The sequence below is a fragment of the Trachurus trachurus genome (assembly GCF_905171665.1).
Source record: "Trachurus trachurus genome assembly, chromosome: 21".
In the NCBI taxonomy this organism is placed as follows: domain Eukaryota; kingdom Metazoa; phylum Chordata; class Actinopteri; order Carangiformes; family Carangidae; genus Trachurus; species Trachurus trachurus.
In genome coordinates, this window is record NC_139899.1 from 19,548,947 (window position 1) to 19,569,631 (window position 20,685).

At 41.7% G+C, this 20,685-nt stretch overlaps 1 protein-coding gene across 1 annotated transcript; it reads left to right on the forward strand.

Moving 5' to 3' along the window:
- Positions 1-16,329: 16,329 nt before the first annotated feature.
- otc (ornithine transcarbamylase) lies at positions 16,330-19,867 on the forward strand. The gene is made up of 10 exons (XM_083996680.1): positions 16,330-16,477; positions 16,593-16,731; positions 16,826-16,907; positions 17,361-17,448; positions 17,945-18,098; positions 18,187-18,309; positions 18,535-18,588; positions 18,678-18,827; positions 19,088-19,225; positions 19,316-19,867. The coding sequence occupies exons 1-10, from the start codon at positions 16,395-16,397 to the stop codon at positions 19,373-19,375; spliced, it is 1,071 nt and encodes a 356-aa protein (XP_083852806.1). The 5' UTR covers positions 16,330-16,394; the 3' UTR covers positions 19,376-19,867.
- The last annotated feature ends 818 nt before the right edge of the window (positions 19,868-20,685 follow it).

Here is a 20,685-nt window from a genome sequence, read left to right on the forward strand (position 1 = left end):
GGACGCTCTTCGACATGTGAAGGGGAGCCTGCCTGCCTGCTCGCAGGAAAACTTCCAGCGCATTCCTGCTGCTTTCCAAAGGCCCGCCTCTTGCTCCAGAAACAAGGGAGGATTCTCCTAATACAGTCAGGCCCCGGCCACCGGGATGAGGCGATGAGGCGAAACGCTTCAATAGTGAAGTTTCTGTTGGTAAACTGTGACATGTCTTACTTCGTCATGTCCACTAGAGAAACTGACCCACTTTTTTTTTTTTTTTACATGCATACCCGTGTACTCATAATGTTTTGTTTTTACTGCAATTAAGCAATTATGTTTATAGTTGGGCTACAACATGATCAGATGGTGACATGTTACAAAAAAGCTTAAATTAGTTTTAAAAAATTAACCCAGGGGGTTGGACCCACTAAAAAATCACAGGTTTATGAATAAGGGAGGACATATCTATCCTGCAACCTTTTTGCTTTTCAACCCTTTGACACAAAACATAGTGCATCTCCTGAAATAGCACACCTAAGACCTTGGTTCTCATGGTTACCATTAATAATGCCACAGTACTGGTGTAGCCTATAGATCATGGCATGGTTAAGTGCCATGCCTTGCTCAGGTGATAGGACAGAAAAAGGATTGTAGGCCATTTGGATAGATTTAAAACAAACAAACATGATTTTGGTTAAAATAACAACATATGTTGCTATCGTTAGGGTTAACGTTAACTTTGTGCGCAAGAAAATAAACACCTTCATTGCTAGTTTTGAGTGGAAATCAAATCCCATCTTCCTATGTCAAAGTCCTTAGTTTTATAATCCATTAGCATTGATTCATTTAGTTAAGTTACAGTATATGGCCACTAGATGTCGCCTAACAACAAAATGTAACTGACCTATTGGCTCGTCTCTGAAGGAGGATAGCGCCTAGTTTTCTTCTTGTTTTGTGTCCTTCTGTTGGGAACTTTTACCTTTATTCAACAGCAGATTTTCTAGAAACATTACAAAACAAGAACAGATCTGTCTGCCTGCACCAATCAGCTACCAAAGCAGCCACAAAATCTGTTGTTTACTCATTAGTCGGGTAGCGGCCTACGTTTAAAGTCGGTTCTAAAGATCGTTATGAACATCATTGCATAGTAATATCCCAGCATGTTAAGCACATGGAAAGATAAAGATATGCTGGAGAGTTTAATCTCTGTCAGCAGTAGGCAGTGCACAGCTGTAAGATCTTTCTGTATCAAACAATCCTACAAGTTTCGCTGTTTGCTAATGATGTGGAATATCTTACATGAAGTCGTGCTGGAACCCAAATTGTTCCCTGGCAACGCTTTTCTGATTAACTGCCCTATAGTAACCATACTGTATTTTTATTTTATTTATTTATTTATTTATTGTCTACAGGGATATAGCAGAGGGAGAGATGATAGTTTGTTTCTGTAGAAGAATTACTTAGCAAAATAAATAAAATCTGTCAGTAAGTTGTTATCATTATGTTTCTGCACACTTACACAAATATGCACAGCAGGAAAGCTGGGTGAAAGTACAGTGCTGTCAAACCACTGCTTAATTTTCTTCTACTGCAAAGAGTGTGTGTGTGTGTGTGTGTGTGTGTGTGTGTGTGTGTGTGTGTGTGTGTGTGTGTGTGTGTGTGTGTGTGTGTGTGTGTGTGTGTGTGTGTGTGTGTGTGTGTGTGTGAGGGGGCGAGTCAACACATGAAGGTGTTGAAGTGTTCCTTGTCTTGACGGGAAACAGGAAAGGGAGGCGTGTGTGGGGATGTGACTTACTCTCTAGCTAGAGGATCTCCTGAGCTGTAATTACATGCGGGGTTCAGCCAACTGTTACGCCTGCATTAGCTGAAATGCCCCTCTCAGGTCAGGTGAAGAAAGGGTTAACCGGCTCCGTCTTTGTTCACTTGGCTCTGAGGGATTAGTCTGACACTTTGATGTGGTGTAAAAGGCAATGGTTTTGGATAAGGAGGGTCTCTGGATTTTTGTTTTATTGTGTCTAACTGTTGTTTACACAGACTTCTGCGTATCTGGTGTTTTCTTTGTGTATAATCTAAAGAATCTTTTAGGATTTAAACCGCAGAGCGACATATTGGTGTTGGTGTAAGTGTTTTTAGTGCAATAAATAGGAACTTTCCTCCTATAATGGTTCACTCTGATGTTGCAATGGTGTAGTTTAAACCATAGATGATTTTGAAAATATCCAGACAGAAACAATTTATATGAATGCATTTATAAGAACACAGAGAAACCATATTCAGTGACACACAGTACTGAGGGACACAATGATTTGGAGTCACACTTATATTTTAGCAGGATGTTTCGTGATATTCTATATTTTTCTTTTTGTCAACAAATCCCATGAAAAAACAAAAACCACCAGTGAGCTGACCCACTAATAACTGCCTATGTAGCCAGTGCTTGATATAGCTCATTTCGTGTGCTGAAGAGATCCATGTTGCTGTGAGTCAAAGGAGATGTGCTGTTTTTTTTATGCATCAAAGTCTGTTTATATGAGACTACTGCTGCACTGTATGGAAATAAGTAATATCGTGTCTCCAGTGGGAGATGTGTGAAGTCTGAGGATGCGATTTTGAAAATGGAAAGGCAAATATATAGTTTCCAGACCTCTGTACAAAATGACAATGTGAAACTTGTACACTGTGACGACCCCTCTGAGAATTGTAAATTAGCTTTACAGAGCTTTATAGCAGGTTTCAGCTTATTGTTTTGTTTTGGCTGTTTGCATTGTATTAAGGTAGACAGCAGGTAGCTGTTCTTGGTGGATGAGCACCAAAACACCAAGAGACACAGTTAGTGACAAGCAGGAGAACACAGTGAAGTGTTGAGCAGCGATGGAGCCTGATGTTTCCCTGAGGAGGTGGTGGAGACCAAAATAGAGTTAAAGGGAGAATGAATGTTTGATTTATATGTCAGGTTCCCACATACATGTCACCACGTGTAGATAAGGGACCACTGATGTCAATATTGTATCCACAACTTTCCACTGCGCCCAAAGTGACTACAATTTGTTATATTAAAGGGGAACAATGTAAGTCAGTCAAGTACAGTTTCAAAGTGCATATTTTAACTGTTGTAAAAACTCACCGCTAACCCTCCTCCCTCCCCCTCCGGCCATGTGCATTTGTTTTCAACGAAGCCGACAAGAAGGCAATCTGTGGAGCGATGTCTATGGAGGTGGGTAACATTAACAAGAGATTACGGATTACAGGGTGTATTAGTGTCGTGCCGTGAAGCAGTCCTTGTTTCCCGCGAGATGAGATCTGAGACACCGGGTCGGAGGCGCTGATCTTGCAAGGTTTGTTTTCAGATGCTAGGTGGAAGAGAGTCTCCATTCTCCCAGAAACTAGTCATTGGACCATCACAATTACTCTGAAACTGTTTAATTAAAGGGATAGTTCAACATTTTGGCAAATTGGCCCATTGCCATAATCCCTATAGTCATAGTAGTTGGTTCGTTATCCTTTAATTGTCGGTGCAAGCTGTTTTTAGAACGGCGGAGCAGAGCCGCGAGCTGCTCAGAGCTACACTACGGAGGCTAATGGGATTTCTTGGTCAAACTCATCAAATACACAATCCAACAACTCCAAAACGCTCTGGTGGACAAGTTGTGACCTGCACATTCACCACGCTATGAGATAATAACGGAACGTTACCAGAGTTGTTTTAGAGGTAAATTCATGCAAAACCCCCAATGTGGGGGGCGGTGCGTGGCGCGGTGGTTGGGGCGGCCGCCCCGTGTGGAGGCTACGGTCCTCGGCGCGGGCGTCCCCGGTTCGGGTCCCGTGTCGGGCGGACCTTTCCTGCGTGTCGTTCCCCCTCTCTCTGCCTCCCCCTTTCCTGTCTATCTCACTGTGCTATCAAATAAAGGCAAAAACGACAAAAAATATACTTTAAAACCCCCAATGTGCATTCCCGTCAGGGGCAGTTTTTCGGCAAGCAGTCTCTGAATTTACCTCGAAAACAACTCTGTCTCGTAACGTTCCATTATTATCTCTCTCTATCTGTTGGATTGTGTATTTGATGAGTTTTATGAGGGAAACCAAGAAATCCCATTAGCTTCCCATTAGCTGCTCTGAGCATCTCGCGGCTCTGCTCCACCGTTCTAAAAACAGCTTGCACCGACAATTAATCTAAAAACTATAGGGATTATGGCAATGGGCCAATTTGCCAAAATGTTGAACTATCCCTTTAAGGTGCTAATCTTCTCTTTAAGATTAAATCAGTCCCAAATACATCATTGTGTTGCAGTAAATACATCATAAAACCCAAGTACCAACTAAACACGGGCCTTATTTTTTCTTTTTTAAAGTGCTCTTCCAGTGGAATTAGTTGCTGCCACCTTTCATGCAAAGGCCTAATCGCAACATAGCTACCACTGTTAGTCCGGCCACTCTCCAGAGCAAACAATTGTAAAAAGAAAAAAGAAAAAATTGCAATTTGTAGTCTTAGTGCTCTGACACAAGGCAGGGCTTGTTTCTCACTGATCTAGTGGAATTAACGCAAACCGACTGTCGGTTTTAAATCCTTTCAAGTCCCGGAGCACCAAAGGCCCGTCAGTCAGTCAGTCAGTCAGTCAGTCAGTCAGTCAGTCAGTCAGTCAGTCAGTCGACAGTTCATAACGATATCTGGCCTGTCGCCACCTTTTAAAAAACAAAACCATCATGTATCGAGAAAGAGTTGATCGGTGCGTTTTGCTGACAATGAGAAAACTGTTGCTTCAGTCCACGCTGCCAGCTGACTGGCTCTGGTCTGAGACAGTTTGTTCTTCCAGCCGGCTGCTCGCTGTGTGGTGACTTCACTGCAGGTCCAGATACTGAGGCAGAACGTCGTCCCAGAACTGCTGAGACTCTTCTGGTTTCTTCTCCTCCGCTGCAGCAGCTCTCGGCTTCGTCCTCGGTGCCGGTTTGGGTGTTTCTCTCTGCTCTTTCTCTGCAGCTTTAACCGGCAGTTTCTGTTTTGTTGATTTAACTCTTTCCTCTTCTTCTTCTTCCTCCTCCTCCTCCTCCTCCTCTTCACTCTGTTGCTGTTTGTTTGCAGCCAGCTTTGTGCTCTGTTTGACCTTTCCCGTTTCCTCACTCTCTTCTTCCTCCTCTTCTTCTGCTTCCTCCTCCTCCTCTTCCTCCTCCTCCTCCTCCTCACCGGCTTCCTCTTCCTCATCTTCACCTTCCTCAGAAACAACGCGTTTCTTTTCTTCTGTCTGACGTTTGAGTCTCATTTCTGTTTTCGGTTTAATCTTTGTTTCCTCCTCCTCTTCTTCCTCACTCACCTCTTCCCCCTCCTCCTCTTCCTCCTCCACCTCCTCTTCCCCCTCCTCCTCTTCCTCCTCCACCTCCTCTTCCTCCTCCTCCTCCCCACCTCCACTTGGTCCCTCCTCACCTTCTTCTTCCTCCTCTGCAACTTCTTCCTCTTCTTCACCCTCATTTTCTTCCTCCCCCTCCCCCTCTTCTTCCTCCCCCTCCTCTTCCTCCCCCACAGTTTCACCCTCTTCTTCCTCCCCCTCCTCTTCCTCCCCCACAGTTTCACCCTCTTCTTCCTCACCCACAGTTTCACCCTCTTCTTCCTCACCCTCCTCTTCCTCCCCCACAGTTTCACCCTCTTCTTCCTCCCCCTCCTCTTCTTCCTCCCCCACAGTTTCACCTTCTTCCTCCTCACCCACCTCTTCCTCACCCTCCTCTTCTTCCTCCTCCTCCACAGTCTCACCTTCCTCCTCCTCCTCACCCTCATTTTCTCCTTCCTCCATGGTTTCATCTTCCTCTTGTCCCTCATTCTCTTCCTCCTCATTTTCTGTGTTGCTTTCTTCACCCTGTTCTTCATCAGCTTCACTGTCACTTGCTTCTTCCTGTTTCTCATCATCATCATCATCATCATCCTCTCCTTCGCTCCTCTCTGTTTCTCCGTCTTCCTCTGAGTCTTTCTCTTCATCTTCCTCACTCTCAGTAGAACCAGTTTCACCCTCTTCCTCTTCCTCTTCTTCAGCCTGTGCAAACTCTCCAGAGTCACTTCCCTCTCCGTCCTCCTCCTCGTCTTCTTCACTCGTGCTCCCGGCCGAACTCCCTGACTCTTCACCACTTTCATCCTCTTCCTCTTTACTGTCTTCATCACTTGACGCTTTACTTTCACTTCCTTCTTCCTCCTCCTCTTCCTCCTCTGCTGCTTCAGAGATGCTCCCTGTCTCCTCACTGCTCTCTTCTTCACTTTCTGTAGCAGCACTCTTCTCACTTCCTTCCTCATCTTCCTCGCTGTTCGAGCTCGACTTCTCCTCACTTTCAGATTCAGCACCTTGCTCTTCCTCACCCTCCTCTTCACCCTCTTTAGCATCACTACTTTCGCTTCCCTCCTCTTCTTCCTCTTTGTCTTCCACGTCGCTCCCACTCCCACTCTCCTCCTCATCTTCACTGGAGACCTTGGAGCTTTTCTCATCTTCATCCTCCTCTTCTTCACGCGCTTGCTGGGAAGTTTCAGTGTCCGTGCCGCCGTTCTTCTCCTCTGTTTCTGAACTGTCTTCATCCTTGATCTGCTCGGACAAGTCGCTTTTCGCCACCTCCTGTTCCGACTGATCTCCAGTAGTATCGTAACTTTTTTCAGCTCCACCTTTTGACGACAAATGTGACGACGTGGAGGAGAACGAAGGCTGAAAAATCACACTTTGCTTCACGAATTGCCTTTTGGGGGTTCTTGACGGTGTTGAGGTAGTTGTGTCACCGCCTGACTGGAAGGCTTGTACGCTTGTCACTGCTTCACTTAGGACTCCCATCGCTGCACCTGCCATCCCAACAGCTGGAAGAAAAGTTGCTGCGTTGCTGAGAACTTCCTCCCACCTTGGTTTGTCCTCCTCCGTCATACTCTGAGTTTCCTCTTTATCTCTCCGAGAAACGAGCGGATGTGTATCAGCAGGTTCGGAGCCTTGCAGGGATTTGGCACCGCTGACGGAAACTTGTGTTATCTGAGGGCTTTGCGAGGAAATTGGGTTACACATCACTTCAATAGGTGTATCCTGCTGTGGAGATTCAGTCTTATTACTCCTCATCTTGGATTTTGCGTTATCTTTAGTGTCTGCAGCAGCTTCACCTTTAACTTTGATCTGCTCTCCTTCTCCCTCTGGCTTTGTCAAAGCCTTCGGTTTAGATTCCTTCACTTTCTTTTTGTCCTTCACGTTCGCACTGTCGTCAGGTAACTTCTGCTTACCTGCATGTTCAACTTTTGTTTTTTGAGCTGTGTTTTTTGAGTTTAACTCATCTGCTCCTTTTCCTTTGCTTTTACTTTTAACCAAAGTATTTGCACTTTGATCTTTGACCGGTTTGGATTTGACCTGTTGGAGCTTCCCTTTGACGTTCACAGGTGTAGATGTCGCACTCTCAGGTGGTGTGACATCTGTGGTTTCTTTTTTCACTGATGACTTAACATTTTTACTTTGACCTTTTCCTGTCACATATTTAACCTTGTGCAGTTCTTTTGTTGCTCTTTTGAACTGGATTTGTGCACGATTGGTGTCTTCCTTTGCAGCCTTTTCTGTGGCGAGTTGTGATTTAGTTTCCTCCATTTCCGATGTGCTTATCAAGTCTTCATTTAAAGAGCTGTCTTGCATCTCTTCTTCGTTTGTATTACCATCTTTCAGATTTCTATTTTTCCTGTCTTTTTCCTTCATTTCAGTCAGTCTCTGCTGTGCTCCAGTCAGTGTCTTCAAAACTGACTGTGAAGTCGTTCGGCTCAGCTCTGATGGTTGACTCTTCTCATGTTTTGTTGATTTAAATTGCGAGAGCTCCTTTTGAATTTGTTTGTCTTCTTGAGATATGATTTTACTGGACTGCTTAATGGTGTCTTTTCCTTTAGATGTTGTGTTTTTCTTTGTGCCCTTTAGTCCAGATATTTCTTTCTTTAAGGAGTGAGAGTCTTTCAGGAGCTCTGTGGGTAAGGCCTCATGAAAAGTCTGTTCTGTCTTCTTCGTAGACCGGAGCTGGTCGGCTAATGCCTTGGCCTCTTTTGCGGCTCCTCTAAGAACTCGGCTCTTTTTCTTCTCCTGGAATAAATCAAAGAGAAAAGAGAAATGTAGTAAGATGTAAGAACAAAAATAAAACAGGCAGGAAAAGGTCATCTGCCGGACGATACTGAGTTAAAGAGAAACTGTACTACAAGCACAGAAGCAGACCTGCAATCAATGACTGCATATGTAATTATGGCATTTACTGTTTTATGTATTTTACTGCCAAATTTCAACTGTAAATATACATTGTGCGTATGTAAGCAACAACAAATAAGAGGAGAAAATACATTGCCAGTGTATATTTTGATGCAGTGTTGCAGGGTGACTTGAAACAGACTGCACAGAAAAATACTTTGAAGCATATGGGAGATTATGACTTTTATGGGGTAGGTGTAGATCTGGATGATGATACCAAGAATATCATTGGACATATGCAAGGTGGGCACACATGATCAGTTGTCAACAAATCTGTCATCAGGTTGAAATACAGATGTGGGTGGGAGAAAACCATGGTGATAATGGAGAAAAGAATAGGATATCCTTATTATTTTCACTTATGTACTGGAGATAAATAGACTGTGGTTAATTAGGGGTCAGTGAGGTGTTATTTAATCACTGTCTCTGCAGACTTGAGGCACCATAAGGCGTCGAATCTCTGCTTGTCTGTGGCACGTTACTGTAATGCCCACACATTTGTGAGCAACCATGTGGAAACTGGTGGACAGTAACTACTAAGTACATTTAAATAAAGGCTTTGATTTTTTCCCCCTCTATTTAACAATACAACTAGGACAATGATGAGTTACCAAGCACCACATGTTGTAGTAAAACACACTACACTGCAAGGAAGGAGACTGCTTCACTGTTTGCTTCATCCTAGGCTGATGAGATGTGGCACATTTCTTGCCAACTTTTCCAAAGCATTACATGTGTGTATGTGTTTGTTTATCTGGGGGTGTTAGGAGAAGCAATCCAAATATCTCACTCTGATTTGATTAATTACAGAGACCATTGGGAAGAAAAGAAAATCAGAGAGAACAAAACACTAAATTCCATTTCATAATTTACCTCAGTATTATACTAAGTGGAAAATCTCTCCACAGACACACAGAGACATGCAGTATGTATGCTGAGCTGTGCACATTTCCTGGAAAAGCCGGTGAGTGTTCAACATAGCTGCTTCCTGCCCTGGTGTACACATAATCTAGACCACAGCCAAGAAGCCTAAAGAGGAAAATAACATCTAACCGACTCTGCGTTTATGACTCTATGGACCATAAGCTGCAGTCTATTTCTCTCCACTATCAAAGTCAAATCGCTGCGCGGGGAGCTTTTAAAAAATACTTTTTCTCTCACTTTATCTGGCAAAAAGTCAGAGTCGACTTCTTTCTCTTCCACGTCTTCTGCCATCTGCATCTGAACGGTTTCTCCCTCTGAAAGAACAGACAGGAGTTAGTTAAACTGCTGTACTCTACAATATCCGCATCTGTATCTTCAGATCAGATTTTCATGGATTTATAAAGATGAATCTCAGCCCAACTCTGGGTGCACAGACTCCAGAAAACTGTTCGACATACCTGTTTCTGATGAGTCCAGATGCTTGATCTCTCTGAGGTGTTTACTGGGAATATGAGTGGGGGGTCTAGTGGGGCTACAGGGATCTTTAGGTGGTACAGGGGATGACATTTTGTCACTCAAGGCCTTTCCAGCTCTCGTCACATGTTGTACTCTATTTTTGGCAGCCCTTTTTGGGGAGACAGGGATGCTCGCTTCACGTTTAGTTTTAGATTTAGGCGACAATAAGGAAAAGTGCAACTCCTTGGATTTAGACTTAGAGGACGTGGAGCTGGAGGCTTTGTTCTGAAACATGTCTGATGATCGAGAACGTGGGCTCGATGCCTTAGAGGACAACAATGGACTCCGGGGGGATTTGGGCAGGGATCTGGCCGAGAACGGTGGGCTTGGTGCAATGTCTGATAGGAGTTTGGGAGACGATGAAGGAGTGGTAATCTCCTTCGAAAGTGTTCTGGGGGTTAGGATATTTCTAGACTTTTGCCAGGAAGTGTTGAGGAAGCCAGAATTTAGACGTGGGAGGTTTAGAAATGTTTCCCCAAACAGCTCCACAGAGCCTTCCTGAAAGACAACAGCAAAAACAATTCTGAGTAAAAGGTCAAAATCACACCAATGGAGCTCCCCAACCAGTGAGTCAGTGGTACTACAGCGGCGCCACATGTTGGTACAACACTGCCCCCTACTGGAGTTAAACTATGACTACAACATGACAACAAACTTCTCCAGAGTTTGTGTCCTTGAGCTCACCAAGTTAAATTTAAGACTCTTCAAGACCTTTTATACCACATGGTAAACAATTCACCATCTATTTTATGATTGGCCGAAGTCTGAGAAAGTGTAATGGAAAAATAGTACAGGCCAAGCCAGTATGGCCAATAAATATTTATCATTACATCGTATTTCTTCAGTGTTTCCCAGCAGCATATAACAATAATTTCAAGTGACCGGATTGTAGATATGTGGCATAAACTTGATGGATTGAGTAGTTTGCTCATTCTTTTTAAAGCTGTACCAAGTTAGATAATCAATTAAACAATTAATCAAGTCGATTTAAAATAAAATAAACCAGGAACCTTTGGGGGTTTGGGACATTTAGTTGAAGAAAACAAAACAATTAATGAATGGGATATAAATACACTGTATCTATTTTAGATTTCTGTAGTAGACCAATTCATTAATCAAGTGTGTAATTGATTGATGATGACAATAAATGTTAGAGTATCAGCCCAGATACTCTGAAGTTACACTATATACTAAGCCGCTAACATCTCAAGTTAATGATTAATACAAAAGACTGGGTATTGCAGGAAGAAAAGAATCAAAAGTGTAGATTCTCACTTTTTCTCTGTGGCGGGCTCGAGCAGCAAGAGCAGAGAGTGGGACGAGTGTAGTTGGATCAATCAACCTTTCCAGCAGGACAATTTCTGTGCGGCTTGACCCCAGAAATCTGTAACTGAGTGTGACGTCCATCTCTGGCACCACATCTTCGTTCTCCGGCAGTCGCGGTTCAGCCAGGACCAGCATATGGTTACCACCACAGGACACCTAAACAAAGGAAAACAGCATAAGACACATTAGACTCAATGTAATTTATTACTGTGCACTGCTCTTTTATTCATTTATACTCATTTACTTAAAACAAACAAACAAGGGATATACCACTTGGTAAGTGGACTACAACTTAAACCGATAAGTTTGGAGCTTTCTCTAAAGGACAACTGATGTGCACACAGTGGAGCTCGACATGAAACCATGTAATTAAAGGGATAGTTCACCCAAAATTCTAATTTTTACCATTTTTCTTCTTCCAAAAAGACACACCAAAAAACATCCAAATACCTCCACACAGCTCGTCTGTAATGTCCCTCTTGTATTGAAGCCCCGACATGAGAAATTGTTCCGAAAAAAATTAAATAAGTCTATATTTTAAGCTTGTTTGTAGCGGAAGCTCCCAGTGTCTCAGTTCACTGCTCTTCCTCGGCGGAACAATTTCTCATGTCAGGGCTTCAATACAAGAGGGACATTACAGACGAGCACTATGGAGGTATTTGGATGTTTTTTAGTGTGTCTTTTTGGACAAAGAAAAGTGGTATCCATTCACAACCATTATATGGACAAATACTCATATACTACCCCCCCGTAACTTAGAGAAGGCACGGAGGACTCTGAAAATTCTCACAGCTCTTAGTCGACATGAGGGTGAGTAGATCATTTCAATTTTGGGTGAACTATCCCTTTAAGGTTGGTAAGGTTAAAGATGTGCCGTCCTGATCCCCTGTCATCACATTTACTTACTAACTGAACTTTGAACTTGAGAAACCGTGTGTTGAGTGTTGGGCTGAAGTGGTTGATGAAGTTCTCCTCCCCTAATCCCAGTTTTCCATGACGACCATCACCAAATATGTAGAGCAGCCCACTGTCTGCAGAGGAAGATGAAAAACACATTTATTAAAAGGTTTTAATTAATAGTTGAAGCAACACTCATGTAACTGCTCTAGTGGTGAAATGGTTAGTGGATCAATTATTCAATCGACAAAGATAAGTCATTTATCAAATGTCACTTGTTTTGTTGGTTCCTGTTTCTCTAATGAAAAGACTGGGTGGATTTCCACAATGGATCAGTGTTTTTAAGACGTGATCCCATGTTCATGCTGTAACTGAATCAATGATCCCATTCAGAAAACAAAACAAAACACATTATTCAACAGGCTTGCCTAAGGAAAATTAGTTGCTATGTACACGGTTGCCTGTAAAGTTGGAATACCTCTTCTCATGAAATGATTATGACAGTGTGAATTATTCTTGATAGATAAAGTGTATATTTTCTCAAAACCTTATTGATCAATCTCTTTCAAACATATCACTGTGAATTGTTTTTTATTATTATTATTTATTTTGAACATGTAAAACAAAATAAGGCACAATTTCAGTTTGTTCCTTCATATGTAAATAACATAAACAAGTTGAAGAACAAAATTTGGAAACAAAAACACAAAAGCATAATCATACATATTCAAAATGATTATTAAATTAAACCACAATTAACCTTTATAATAGGAGTAAAAAGAGGAATGTGTCTGAAAACAATATTATTCAAACTTTATGGGCAACAGTGGATAAAACATGCATGCACAAGCACAAAGGTGAACATACTACTACATATACAGAGATAGCTTACCTGTGACCACAGCAGTGTGGTGTTCTCCACAGACAATGTTTCTGATGCTGCTGTTAGAAAAGTGCTCCAGTGGTTTTGGCAAATCAACTTCATACAGAAAAGTCCCGTGGCCCAGCTGACCGTACTGACCCCTACCGAATGTGTACACGTTCTCCTCTGGCACAGCAAAACACACACAAAGAAACAGACCGCACCGATTAGACAGTGACTAATTACCCACAGCAATAACACAATATGTTGGTTAAAATACCACTTACAAATGTGTCGTTAAAGATTTAATCTAATTTAAGGACCATGCTGCATAATGATCACTTTTGTAATTTTAATCACATTTTGCTGATGATGTAATTTTCTTTTATAAAACTTTCAAAAAAGTTAGTTGTAATGAGTTTTTTTTTACTAATTGTTTTGGGTAAAGGATCTGGATTTGAATACATAAAACAAAGAAGTAGAAATACATGATTATTTTACAGTGATGATGTTCAGTCCTCTGGAACAACACACCTGTAAGTGCCACAGTGTGCTCCCCTCCGCAGGACACCTGGATGACACGACCCAGAATCCCTTGCACCCTCTGAGGGAGTCTGTGATTGGCAAGCTGCTTCGACTGGAGACCAAGCCGTCCATTCGCACAGTCTCCAAACGTGTAGAGATCTCCACTCACTAAAAGCCGACACAATATTATAACACAGCACAATGAATCAACAAAATTAAGATTTATTCAGTTTGATTGCAAATACTTTATTTTTCCTTGAAGTGGCTATTTGTAGCCCACATATTCACTGTGATTTTTTCAGATTCAGGATGCAAAAAATGCATTATTAAAAAAAACTATGAAAGTGCAAGCAGATTTATCAAGGTAATGTGACCATTTCAAGTGCTTCATAAATTGTCTGACTGAATGCAGTAGTTTACTGGTAAGTGTGAGTGCTGTGTTTGTTTGCACTGTGTTGTACCTGTAACAAATGCCGAGTGGTAGTATCCACAGGAGACCCATGTCACCGCTTCTCCAACATTCAGCTCTCTGGGGTCTGCAGAAAAGATTTCATCCCCCAAACCGATCTGACCCACAGAGTTGTCTCCCCACATGAACAGCCTCCCATCCTCTAACCAACACACAGACACAGGGCAGGGGTATGACACACACACATTAACACCTTTGGCCTGGAGGAGACACGTATTACATCACTGCTTGGGACTTTGTTTTGAACCTGTTAAGGCAGCTGAGGTGTTGCATCCTGCAGAAAGCATTCGGATTGATGCAGGGTTACAGAATGGATGCAGCAGGTGAAAGGATGTAGTGCTGATGCAGTGGCCCAAACCGAGCTGCCCATCCTGGTTACTGCCAGTACCATACACAGTACCCCGCCCTACAAATATACAAAACCTAGTTCAGTTCAAGAAAAAACACTGGAAACCACTGTTAACATCTAAATCATTTGTTCTTCATCTTACATGTGCAGACAATTGTGTGATCTCTCCCACAAGCTACATGCTTCACCTTCTCGGACTTTAAGGCTAAAAAAGGAGAAATAAATAGTTAAAATTACAAAAAAACAACATCAAAACACCTAATTAGTGAATTAATTTATCAGTAAGTTAACAATTCAGAAAAATAACAAACATTACTTGAAGTCATCTTGCCTTTGGTATAGATTTGCTGCTTGTCTTTGTCATAGTAAACTGTATATAATTGGACTGTTAGGCAGGTAAAACATGTGATTTGCAGATGTCTGAGCAGATAATTACAGGATACATTGAGAAAGTGATTAATCAATACATCAGTAAAGAAAAATTACTAGTCAGAGCCCAATTGTAAAGTAAGTTACCTTTCACAGAGACAGGCTTGCTGGCAGCATGCTTCACTCCCAGCCCTAGTTGGCCCCAGGTATTAGAACCGGACACAAGAAGCCTCCCATTTTCTGCATAACCATAACAGACATGAGAGAGTGCCCTAGCTGCAGTAAATTACACTTATTCCATTGCTAAACATTAAATGTGTGTAGTGTGTGTGTACCTGTGACCACAGCAGTGTGCTCCTGGCCACAGGATATATGCACTGGATGGTCATTCTTCAGCCAGAATATTCTGGGCACATTGTGAGCAAAGCAGCTCTTTCCAAGTGTGAAGATGGCTCCTGTTTCTGGTGACAAATGAATAAACAGGAGTGAGTGATGCAATGTGCAGACAACTCTTACTCACTGCTCTCTCTAACTTAACACCGGCTAAATCCCAACCTAACCTGCTGTCAGCCAGACAGAAATAGTAACAGGTTTACCATAGGCACACAGAGAGTTAATTGAATGGTAATGTAAACAGGACCAAACATAGCTAAAGATGAAGGCTGTACCATATGATATAATATATAGAAAGCAGTCTTACCGGGTATATCCACACTGGTCTGCCCCCTCATCTCCACCGTTACTCGGCTCACCTTTGCCGTGTTGCCTGATCTGACACCGGCAGATCAAGGTCGGGGAGGGAGGGGCAGAACCGGCTAAAGAGGAAGCTATAAGTCCTGACTGTGGCAGCAGTAACACATGACATTAATCGATAGTTTTGTTTTTTAAAGGTGGGCTGACTGGACTTTTTAAAAAATTTGGAACAACAGAACACACTAAGAGGAAAACAGTTTCTTAGTATGGGTTTAAGTTCTTAATAAGCTTGGTAAAATAAAAAAATAAAAAATAAAAAACATAAAACATAAAACATATGACTGTTTTAGTAGCCTACAGCCTACATGCAGCTCACAGGTTCACCATTATAGATCCATGAACCTGATGTCGCATTCACGCAACGGGGCAGAATGGGAAAAAACAGACACAGGGTGCTATAGACTAGATTAGATACTTTTGCTGTGTTACGTATTCGTAAGTGACATTATAAACTACATGAAATCAATTGAACATGTTGTATTAGTGTTCATTTTTAATTTATCTACAGCCATTTTTGGTGGTGAGTATTTTTAACGACAGAACTTGAACGCGACATTATCGTTGTAATCGGATGTAAGGAATAAAAATGATTGTTTACTTTTTTTTTTTTACACCTGTTAGTGGCATCTTGCGTATTTCAATGTATTTCCGAGATATCGTGGTTATATTCTATCGGCCCGGTTTGATTAAATTAAAAAAAAAAAAAAAAAAAAAACCCACATTCAAATCCAACTTTTCCACCAAATTACATGGTCGCAGCGTAGACAACTTTTAGAGTCTGTGGCAGAACAAATAGAGCGGTTAGTCAGTCGAGTTGATACAATAATTTCGCCCTGGGAAACATTCATCCCGAGAAAAACTGTTTATTTGTGTGAGAACTTTAAACGCTGCTTGGGATCTCAGGGACAAAAAAGTATGTGACCGCAACAGTGACATGCGGATTGCTTGCTGTGTTTGTTGCCTAGCTAACCAATTGGTGAAACTAATTCAACGTATTTTGTTTTAGTCTGCTATAATTAAAGCCACGCCCCGCTTCCTGGTCCCGCGGCGACGTCATCGTAATCCGCGCTGCTGATTGGCTGGCCTGCAGCTCTGGGCTCCATGTGCTGCATTTCCCTGGGAGTGGGAGATAGTGAGGGAAAGTTGTCCTCTCTCTCTCTGATGAAATATTCACACAACCTTTCGCCCCCATAGGATTTCCACTGAGGTGCAATGTTTGCCAAACTGTTATCTGTCAACAGCCCAGTGCTCAAATGTTTGAAAACTTTACAAAGCAGTGCGGCACGAGGATTTAGGTAAGAAACTCCCGATGACTGAATATGATCATAATATGATTGCTCAACTTCTGTCACCAATGAAAATGTGCATTAGTGATATTTGCATTGTGCCTTCGGTTGTTTGCATTTTCAGCATCGGGGCTGCTTCCCTGGGTTCAGTGAGTTTAAAGGGTCGCAGCTGCCTCACACTGAAAGATTTCAGCTCAGATGAAATCAAAAGACTTCTGTGGGTGTCGGCGGATCTAAAACATCGGATCAAGCATGAAAAACAGGTAAGCTCACCCTGACTATTTAACGCTAAGTTCAGTGTACATTTGTCAAATGTCTTTAGTCAGTTAAGGAAACTAACTATCCTGTCTATTTCAGTATCTTCCTCTTCTGCAAGGAAAGTCAATTGCAATGATATTTGAGAAGAGGAGCACCAGAACAAGAATGTCCACAGAGACAGGTGTCAGTTTTGTATATATGCATCTACACTGGTGTGTGCCATGTGGCTCAGTTGGACACTCACATGGGTAGTAATGGAGGTGGGTCCCTGTAGAGCAACGTGTATAAAGCCACTAGTGAAGTTAAGTTAGTTAAGTGTACACAAACAATAATGCCTCTTCAATTAATTTAAGAGAACTCTCCTACAAAAATATGTCCTCATACTGTTAGCTGGGCTGGTCCCACTCCTAAAAGTCATTGTTTATATGGAGACAAAAGAACTGCTGAAACGACTTTCAGTGCATCCCGTGGAACAAAGCACTCTGCCCATGAACAGCTAACTTTTTCCCCTACACCGTCACCCCTTCAACACTTTGCACTGATGTATGCTTAGTTGATTTAAATAATTATGCATGTTTAAGCACTGCTTTGCTTCTGGGGAAAATTAAAAGTGGTCTTGATATCGTTATTCCAGGTTTTGCATTGCTGGGCGGACACCCGTGTTTCCTCACCTCTCAGGACATCCACCTGGGAGTGAATGAGAGCAACACAGACACAGCTAGGTGAGTCTTATGATTATGATTTCACTTACAGATAGCTACATGTAATATATTTATTTATATGGACAGCAAAGAAATCACACTGCAGTTGTTTTGGCTGATAAAAAGATTGAGATTGAGAATTTAATTTCCACTGAAAAACAATCAAGAACATAAACAATTAAAAATGATGATGTGATTTTGTTAGGGCTTGTACTAAACAAACATGTTGGCATGTTTTGATACCGCTGAAGAATATGATTTGTAGGCAGGGGCATCTTATTTATCCACGTTTATCATGTTAACATGTTACAACAATGCAGGACATTTGAACAGCCACGTTCCTTCACACATAGACATAGCAGTGAGCTTTTCAGGTCAACAGCAAGTTCCTGGTGTTGTTTACTGTTGTAATAACTTCTGAAAGGCAAGGACAGTGTTGTCCAAGCAGATGATTCACCCTCATCCAGTATGTGAGCCGCAGCCCAGTGGATACATGTAATCTCCTCCTCCTCCTCAGGGTCCTCTCGGGACTCTGTGATATTGTCTTGGCACGAGTGTACAGCCACTCTACGCTGGAGGAGCTGGATAAGGAGGCCAACATCCCCATCATCAACGGCCTGTGTGACCTCTACCACCCAATCCAGATTCTGGCTGATTTCCTCACTTTACAGGTATTGAAACCCTGCAATTTACTATCATCATCATCATCATCTAGCTAATTAAAGAGCTGAACACCAAATTACCACTTCTCTCTTCTAGGAGCATTACGGGTCCCTCAGTGGATTAACGGTGAGCTGGATTGGAGACGGAAACAATGTCCTCCATTCCTTCATGATGACTGCAGCCAAACTGGGAGTTCATTTAAAGATTGCTACACCAAAGGTTTTTACTTTTTCAGTCTATCACATGCATGTGTGACCTTTCTTTTAGAGCACTTACCTTCTTATTTGCAGATTATGGGTTTCTAGTTTGCAGATATTAAGTGTGTACATCTGTACAGCTGTGGGCATCTCGCCTCCTTCAGTCAGATGCTTCTGCAGTGAAACACACATGCGTAGTAAGTATTCTTGATCAGAAACTAAACTAAAAGTGCATCTTCACTCACAGGGGTATGAGCCAGAGAAGAGCATTATTCAAGAGGCTCAGAGACTCTCCAAAGAGGTGAGTTGCTCTTCAGGTGTCACTATTACCAACAGACCTGTGGTCAGATGACTTCTCATGACTTAATATGGCATTGCATTTTGTCTCAGTGTGGAACTCAGCTTGTTCTGACCTCTGACCCAATGGAGGCCGCCCACGGCAGCAATGTCTTGGTTACCGACACCTGGGTCAGCATGGGACAGGAGGAGGAGAAGAAGAAGAGACTGAAGGACTTTAAAGGCTACCAGATCACAATGGAGGTAAAGGAACCCACCAAATTTGGTGAAATTACAGGAGCTTGTTCCCACACTGGTCCATTTGGTCAGGGCGACATTAAATGGAAAGATGCACAGTAATTGTTCTAGTCACATAAAAATGCTGCATTTTTTTTGTCTCTACAGTATACTTAAAATTAATTCAGAACAAATTAAAGAGAATAAAAGCCAAAATCACTCCATATGTGCAGTGTTTCAGCACTGATTCATTAACAACTTCATGTTCTGTGACTGGTTCATTACAGACAGGAAGTGTGGCCAAGCCAGACTGGACCTTCCTGCATTGTCTCCCTCGTAAAATGGAGGAGGTGAACGACCAGGTGTTCTACTCCTCCCGCTCCCTCGTCTTCCCCGAGGCTGAGAACAGGAAGTGGACCATTATGGTGAGATGAAATGCTGTTTAATTTGATCCTGTCAGTGGAGTCCTGCCCTCCATCTTGTACAGGGCACTAATTAGCACCTCTCTCTTTCAGGGTCTGATGGTCTCTCTTCTGACTGACTACGCTCCACAGACTCCCATGCCGAAGTTTTAACCTAAAGTCTTATGCAGTTCAGATTTTACCCATTTATAGCACCATTAAAAGACTAATTGGATAATTCCAAAGTTACTGTGTTTACACTGTTGAATTCATTTTCTGATTTAGAGCAGATGTGGCATGGTTGTCCTTATTGTCAACGTTTGGACCCCCTTCGGGAAAAAAAAAGACATTACATGGTAATTAAGTCATTGTTGCCTCTTGGTTTCACAGATAATTTGGTTTCACGCTGCGTTTCCTTGTAGTTTTTGTTGTGTACCTGCTGATTGTTACAAAATGTTAAAGCATGGTTGGCAATATTGTAAAATATTAACACTTACTAGCAAATGTATGAAAATGATACACACATACTGAGGTATTGTGAATATATAAAGCAAATGGACATTGTATTGTAAGATAAATACCTCAACTACATGGTTATGTTTGTTTTTTGTAGTATGTATGAATGTTTACATTTACCTTTTACGTGACGTTCTCTGCTGCTGTTGAATTTTGCCCTTTAAGAGGCTGTAGTTCAGAGATGATGGAATAAAAAAAGAAAATCTAATTGTTTTTCACAAACTTTGAATAAAGGAATCACAGGCTTTGAATAATTTCAGTTCATAGTCAAGAGAAACTATATTTAATTTAGTCATCAGTAAGACCACAGATTGAACTACTCGACAGTTAATCTACCCATACATGAATCATTCAGTTAACAGAAAATGAACTGGCAATTAATTTGATTGTAATTTTGCTTCTAACGATGCTAAGATGCTTTTTTCTCGTTTTTGAGGCTTGGACCTTTGGAAAACAAATTATGAAAAGGTGTCACACTGACCTATGTGTGATTGTAAGGGGCAATTTTACAAACCAAAACAAACAAAAGTTTTTTAATCCCCCCCAAAATCCTGAATTCTGCACGTGTTGTCAGATTGGTGAAAATATTTTTGAGTTAATCTTTTTGTCTTTTTATCACAGTAGAGACATTGACAACATAAAATGTACATAAGCTATTACACTTCATTTACCCTGTGTGTATCTCAGCACCGTGTGGTTTTTTTTCTCCTTGCTTTATTGACACAACGTATACACACAGATGAATACAAACATTAATACAACATTATTACACAAACATACAATCATAAACACGCCAGGGGGTTTAAGGGTGACAACAAGACAAAGAAAGAAGAAAAGAAATAGCCTTATTCGATGAATATTTTGTAAAGCTTACAAAGATCATATGTTTTAACAGTTTTTTTATTTTCACAATCACATATAGAGATGTATTGTTTAACATACACAGACAGTTCCAGAAAATGTGGCTT